The 7519-nt window shown below is 58.2% G+C and overlaps 1 protein-coding gene across 1 annotated transcript; it reads right to left on the bottom strand.

The window, feature by feature from the left end:
- Nucleotides 1-155: 155 nt before the first annotated feature.
- WIZ (WIZ zinc finger) lies at nt 156-7394 on the bottom strand (the record flags this gene model as incomplete). The annotated part of the gene is made up of 5 exons (XM_036405791.1): nt 156-351; nt 1707-2105; nt 4573-5055; nt 6579-7145; nt 7353-7394. Coding segments are annotated over 5 exons (1687 nt in total), but the record flags the coding sequence as incomplete, so codon positions are not given.
- Nucleotides 7395-7519: the final 125 nt, after the last annotated feature.

Genomic DNA, 7519 nt, shown 5'->3' with positions numbered 1-7519 from the left:
AAAAGGGAGGAAATGCAGGAAAAGAACCACAACCCATGGATGGGAGAGCAGGAAATGGTGGGAAAAGAGCCGGAAAATGGGGATGGAAAAGTGGGGAAAACGAGGAGGAACGCCCCAAAAAAAGGCTGGGAATGGGGAAAGGCCCCAAGGCCCACCTGCACTTGAGGGTGTAGATGTTGCCCACGAACTTGACCAGCGAGGTCTGGGGCGGGCGCGGCACCAGGGCGGGCACCGGGCGCACGCGCGGCGGCGGCCGCGGCTCCGGCAGCTTCCGCGGGAACTCGGCGGCGCCGGGCTCGGCCTCGCGCGGCAGCGGCGGCTCCAGGGCCCGCGCCTGGCGCCGCTCGAACTCTGGGGACAGCAGGAATTCGGGGGGCTCAGCACTGGGGGAGCCCCCGGCACGGCTCCGGGCACGGCCACGCAGCCCCGGTCCCGCCCTCGACGCCGCGGTCCTGTCCCCGTTCCTGTCCCTGTTCCCTGTTCCTGTCCCCAATCCTGTCCCCAGTCCCTGTTCCTGTCCCCGTTCCTGTCCCCAATCCTGTCCCCGTTCCTGTTCCTGTCCCCATCCCCTGTTCCTGTCCCCATCCCCTGTTCCTGTCCCCAATCCTGTCCCCAATCCTGTCCCTGTTCCCTGTTCCTGTCCCCAATCCTGTCCCCGTTCCTGTTCCTGTTCCTGTCCCCGTTCCTGTCCCCAATCCCTGTTCCTGTCCCCAATCCTGTCCCCGTTCCTGTCCCCATTCCTGTTCCTGTCCCCAATCCCTGTTCCTGTCCCCAATCCTGTCCCCGTTCCTGTCCCCAATCCCAGTTCCTGTCCCCATTCCTGTCCCCAATCCCAATCCTGTCCCCGTTCCTGTTCCTGTCCCCGTTCCTGTCCCCAGTCCCATTTCCTGTCCCCATTCCCATTGCCTGTCCCCAATCCCAGTTTCACATTCCCAGCCCCATCCCCAATTCCATTCCCATCCCCATTCCCATTCCCAATTCCCCATTCCCTGTTCCCATTCCCAATCCTGTCCCCATTCCCATTTCCCTTCCCCATTCCCAATTCCCCATTCCTGTCCCCAATCCCAATTTCACATCCCCAGCCCCATTCCCAATCCTGTCCCCATTCCCAAATTCCCATTCCTAATCCCCATTCCCTTCCCTTCCCCATTCCCAACCCCATAAATCCCATTTTTCCCACCCCAAACCCCACAATTCCCCTCTTCCCCACCCCAAACCCCCCATTTCTCCCCTTTCCCCACCACTCCCTGCTGAAGTTGCCCCTCTGCTCCTCCACCTTGACCACTCCCCATTCCCATTCCCATTCCCATTCCCATTCCCATTCTCCATTCCCATTCCCCATTCCCAAACCCCACAAACCCCACATTCCCCCAAATCCCACCCCAAACCCCCCATTTCTCCCCTTTCCCCCCATCACTCACTGCTGAAGTTGCCCCTCTGCTCCTCCACCTTGACCACTCCCCATTCCCATTCCCCATTCCCAAACCCCACATTTCCCATTTCCAAACCCCACAAACCCCCACATTTCCCACCCCAAACCCCCATTCCCCACCCCAAACCCCCCATTTCTCCCCCCATCACTCACTGCTGAAGTTGCCCCTCTGCTCCTCCACCTTGACCACTCCTCATTCCCCATTCCCAAACCCCACATTCCCCCCATTTCCCACCCCAAACCCCCCATTTTCCCCTTTCCCCCCATCACTCACTGCTGAAGTTGCCCCTCTGCTCCTCCACCTTGACCACTCCCAGGGGCGTCCCCAGCGCCCGCTCGGCGCCCTCGGGGCCCTTCCCGCACTCGCCCAGCGCCGCCTCGGCCGCCAGGCCCCCCTTGGGCAGGAAGGGCACGGCCAGGGCCCCGCGGGGCTCCCGGGGGTGCGCCGAGCTCCGGAACTTCTTGGAGAAGGGGCGCCCGCCCTGGATGTAGCTGCGGTAGGCGCCAGCCTTGTGGGGCCGGTGCCGGATCCACTCGCGCAGGGTCTCGATGGGGGAGCCGTTCACGCACCACTCGGTGACCCCGAACTGCCGCAGGTGCGCCCGGGCGTGGCTGGCCAGGGCCTTCCTGTTCTCAAAGTACAGCCCACACAGCTCGCAGCAGGCCTCTGCTGCTGGGAAACACAGAAAATGGGCAAAAACGGGGTTAAAACGGGGTTAAAATGGGAAAAAATGGGAAAAAATGGGATTATTTATACAGAAAATGGGGTACGGGCAGTGCCCGGGCGTGGCTGGCCAGGGCCTTCCTGTTCTCAAAGTGCAGCCCACAGAGCTCGCAGCAGGCCTCTGCTGCTGGGAAACACAGAAAATGGGGTTAAAATAGGGAAAAATGGGAAAAAACGGGGGAAAAATGGGGTATGGGTATTGCTAAAAGTGCCACAGGTGCACCCAGGTGTGGCTGGCCAGGGCCTTCCTGTTCTCAAAGTACAGCCCACAGAGCTCGCAGCAGGCCTCTGCTGCTGGGAAACACAGAAAATGGGGTTAAAATAGGGAAAAATGGGAAAAAATGGTGTTAAAATGGGGTTAAAATGGTGAAAATGGGGTATGGGTATTGCTAAAAGTGCCGCAGGTGCGCCCAGGTGTGGCTGGCCAGGGCCTTCCTGTTCTCAAAGTACAGCCCACACAGCTCGCAGCAGGCCTCTGCTGCTGGGAAACACAGAAAATGGGGTTAAAATAGGGAAAAATGGGAAAAAACGGGGGAAAAATGGGGTTAAAATAGCGAAAAATGGGATTATTTCTACAGAAAATGGGGTACGGGCAGTGCCCAGGTGTGGCTGGCCAGGGCCTTCCTGTTCTCAAAGTGCAGCCCACAGAGCTCGCAGCAGGCCTCAGCTGCTGGGAAACACAGAAAATGGGGTTAAAATAGGGAAAAATGGAAAAAAACGGGGAAAAATGGGGTTAAAATAGCGAAAAATGGGATTATTTATACAGAAAATGGGGTATGGGCAGTGCCCGGGCGTGGCTGGCCAGGGCCTTCCTGTTCTCAAAGTACAGCCCACACAGCTCGCAGCAGGCCTCAGCTGCTGGGAAACAGGGGAAAACCAGAAAAAACGGGGTTTAAAACGGGGTTAAAATGGGGTTAAAATGGGAAAAAATGGGAAAAAATGGGATTATTTATACAGAAAATGGGATACGGGCAGTGCCCGGGCGTGGCTGGCCAGGGCCTTCCTGTTCTCAAAGTACAGCCCACAGAGCTCGCAGCAGGCCTCTGCTGCTGAAAACACAGAAAATGGGGTTAAAATAGGGAAAAATGGGAAAAAACGGGGAAAAATGGGGTTAAAATGGTGAAAATTGGGTTAAAATGGTGAAAATGGGGTATGGGTATTGCTAAAAGTGCCACAGGTGCACCCAGGTGTGGCTGGCCAGGGCCTTCCTGTTCTCAAAGTGCAGCCCACACAGCTCGCAGCAGGCCTCTGCTGCTGGGAAACACAGAAAATGGGCAAAAACGGGGTTAAAACAGGGGTAAAATGGGAAAAAATGGGATTATTTATACAGAAAATGGGGTACGGGCAGTGCCCAGGCGTGGCCTGCCAGGGCCTTCCTGTTCTCAAAGTACAGCCCACACAGCTCAGAGCAGGCCTCAGCTGCTGGAAACACAGAAAATGGGGTTAAAATAGGGAAAAATGGGAAAAAACGGGGGAAAAATGGGGTATGGGTATTGCTAAAAGTGCCACAGGTGCACCCAGGTGTGGCTGGCCAGGGCCTTCCTGTTCTCAAAGTACAGCCCACAGAGCTCGCAGCAGGCCTCTGCTGCTGGGAAACAGGGGAAAACCAGAAAAAACGGGGTTAAAATGGGAAAAAATGGTGTTAAAATGGGGTTAAAATAGTGAAAAATGGGATTATTTATACAGAAAATGGGGTACGGGCAGTGCCCGGGCGTGGCTGGCCAGGGCCTTCCTGTTCTCAAAGTGCAGCCCACACAGCTCGCAGCAGGCCTCTGCTGCTGGGAAACACAGAAAATGGGGTTAAAATAGGGAAAAATGGGAAAAAGCGGCGGAAAAAATGGGATTATTTATACAGAAAATGAGCTCAGAGCAGGGAGAGCATGGAAAAATGGGGAAAAAATGGGAAAAAATTGGAAAATAACATGTGCTCCCAGCGGATGCCAAAAACATCCCAAAGACATCACAAAAGCATCTCAAAATCATCTCAAAAACCCCAAAAACCCCGAAATTCTCTCAAGACTCACAGGCCTTGTCATGCAGGGCCTTGGCCTTGAAGCCCAGCTCGAAGCCTTTGTGCTTGGCCTCTCCGTGCCCTCCCAGCCCATCCCAAAACCAACCCAAAACCATCCCAAAGATCCCAAAACCATCCCAAAACCATCCCAAAAACCCCCAAAACCCCCAAAATCCCTGTGATCTCCCTCAGCACTCACAGGCCTTGTCGTGCAGGGCCTTGGCTTGAAGCCCAGCTCGAAGCCTTTGTGCTTGGCCTCTCCGTGCCCTCCCAGCCCATCCCAAAACCAACCCAAAACCATCCCAAAGATCCCAAAACCATCCCAAACCATTCCAAAGATCCCAAAACCACCCCAAAACCATCCCAAAGACCCCCAAAATCCCTGTGATCTCCCCCAGCACTCACAGGCCTTGTCGTGCAGGGCCTTGGCCTTGAAGCCCAGCTCGAAGCCTTTGTGCTTGGCCTCTCCGTGCCCTCCCAGCCTCTCTGTGTCTCCCAGGGGTCTCTTGGCAGCCAGGAAGGCCCCGGGGGCGTTCTTGGAGCCCAGCGGTGCCAGGGCCAGCCCCGAGCCCGGCTTGCCCAGGGCCAGCCCCGGGGGCAGCGCCTTGCCCGGAGCCGGCCCCGGGGGCGCTTTGGGCTCCTCCTCGCACAGCCCCGGGCCCGGCTCCAGCCCCGGCGGCAGCGGCGGCTCCTTCTTGATGAGGCAGGGCTTGGATTTCTTCCTGAGGATCTCCCGGAGCGTGTCGATGGGGGAGCCGTTCACCGACCACTCGGTCACCCCCATCTGGCGCAGGTGGGAGCGAGCGTGGCTCGAGAGCCCCTTGCGGTTCTCAAAGAATTCCCCGCAGAACTCGCAGCGGATGTCGCGCACCGGGTCCGCCCGGGAGGCTGGAAGGGGAAATTCTGGGATTAGGGATGGATGGAAACCCCTGGATGGGATTTTGGGTCCCTAAATCCCTGGGATGAGCCCTGAGCCAGTGGATGTCGCGCACCGGGTCCGCCCGGGAGGCTGGAAGGGGAAATTCTGGGATTAGGGAGAGAAGGAAACCCCTGGGATGGGATCTTGGGTCCCTAAATCCTTGGGATGAGCTCCCCAAAATCCCTGGGGTGAGCTCCCCAAAATCCCCAGGTGAGCTCCCCAAAATCCTTGGGATGAGCTCCCCAAAATCCCCGGGATGAGCTCCCCCAAAATCCCTGGGATGAGCTCCTCAAAATCCCTGGGATGAGCTCCTCAAAATCCCTGGGATGAGCTCCTCAAAATCCCTGGGGTGAACTCCCCAAAATCCTCAGGATGAGCTCCTGAAAATCCTTGGGATGAGCTCCCCAAAATCCCTGGGATGAGCTCCCCAAAATCCCCAGGTGAGCTCCCCAAAATCCCTGGGATGAGCTCCCCAAAATCCCCAGGTGAGCTCCCCAAAATCCTCGGGTTGAGCTCCCCAAAATCCCTGGGTGAGCTCCCCAAAAGCCCCAGGAGGAGCCAGCGGATGACACACACGGGGTCTGTGCCCAGGAAGCTGCAGAAGGGGAAATTCTGGGATTAGGGATGGATGGAACCCCCTGAGATGGAATCTTGAGTCCCCAAATCCCTGGGATGATCCTAAACCCCCCAAATCCCTGGGATGATCCCTGAACCCTCCCAAATCTCTGGGATGATCCTAAACCCCCCAAATCCCTGGGATGATCCCTGAACCCTCCCAAATCTCTGGGATGATCCTAAACCCCCCAAATCCCTGGGACGATCCCTGAACCCCCCAAATCCCTGGGATGATCCCTGAACCCCCCAAATCCCTGGGATGATCCTAACCCCCCCCAAATCCCTGGGACGATCCTAAACCCCCCAAATCCCTGGGATGATCCCTGAACCCCCCAAATCCCTGGGACGATCCCTGAACCCCCCAAATCCCCGGGACGATCCTAAACCCCCCAAATCCCTGGGATGATCCTAAACCCCCCAAATCCCCGGGATGATCCTAAACCCCCCAAATCCCCGGGACGATCCTAAACCCCCCAAATCCCTGGGGTGATCCTAAACCCCCCAAATCCCCGGGATGATCCTAAACCCCCCAAATCCCTGGGATGATCCTAAACCCCCCAAATCCCTGGGATGATCCCTGAACCCCCCAAATCTCTGGGACGATCCTAAACCCCCCAAATCCCCGGGACGATCCTAAACCCCCCAAATCCCTGGGATGATCCCTAAACCCTCCCAAATCCCTGGGACGATCCCTGAACCCCCCAAATCCCTGGGACGATCCTAAACCCCCAAATCCCTGGGATGATCCTAAACCCCCCAAATCCCTGGGACGATCCCTAAACCCCCCAAATCCCTGGGATCGGATCTGAACCCCCCAAATCTCTGGGATGATTCCTGAACCCCCCAAATCCCCGCGCCAGAGCCCAGCACCACTCACAGAGGTTGAGCGGCGCCATCTCCTCGTGCGCTGCCCAGGCCGGGTCCGGCGGCGCCGGCGCCTCCCCGGGATGGATCCCGGCTCCTCCTCCTCCTCCTCCTCCTCCTCCAGCCATCAGCTCCCGCTTGATCTCCACCCTGAGCTGGTCCTGCTTCAGTTTCTTCTGCAGGGAGGGCGCCGAGAGCCCCGCGAACATTTTCCTGGCCGTGGGGGGCGCCGGCGGCGGCGGGGAGGAGGCGGCGCCGGGGGCCGGGCCCGGAGGGCTCAGCGGCGAGCCCGGGACTTTCTTGCCCAGTGCCGGGGGCAGGTGGAGCTCGGGAGGAGCCCGGGGCGGCTCCAGAGGGGCCAGCCCGCCCAGCAGGCTCTTGGCCAGCGGCTTGGGGTGGCCCGAGCGGCGGCGGGTGAGGATCTCCCGGAGCGTGTCGATGGGGGAGCCGTTCACGTACCACTCGGTCACCCCCATCTGGCGCAGGTGGGAGCGAGCGTGGCTCGAGAGCCCCTTGCGGTTCTCAAAGAATTCCCCGCAGAACTCGCAGCGGATGTCGCGGCAGGGCTCCGAGCCCGAGGCTGGAACGGGTGAGAAATGGGTGAGAAATGGTTAAAAAGGTTGGGGTTTGGGGGAATCTGGGTTTTCACAAGGAATTCCCCGTGGAAATTGTAGTGGGGGTCGTGGCAAAGCTCCGAGCCCGAGGCTGGGAACGGGTGAGAATGGGTGAGAAATGGTTAAAAAGGTTGGGGTTGTGGGAATCTGGGGTTTCACAAAGAATTCCCCACAAAATTCGCAGCGGATGTCGCGGCAGGGCTCCGAGCCCGAGGCTGGAAACGGGTGAGAAATGGGTGAGAAAATGGTTAAAAAGGTTGGGGTTTGGGGAATCTGGGGTTTCACAAGGAATTCCCCATGGAATTTGGAGTGGGGGTCGTGGCAAAGCTCGGAGCCCGAG

Source organism: Molothrus ater, unplaced genomic scaffold (genome assembly GCF_012460135.2).
Source record: "Molothrus ater isolate BHLD 08-10-18 breed brown headed cowbird unplaced genomic scaffold, BPBGC_Mater_1.1 matUn_MA745, whole genome shotgun sequence".
Classification (NCBI taxonomy): Eukaryota; Metazoa; Chordata; class Aves; order Passeriformes; family Icteridae; genus Molothrus; species Molothrus ater.
This window is presented reverse-complemented; position numbering and strand designations above follow the sequence as displayed.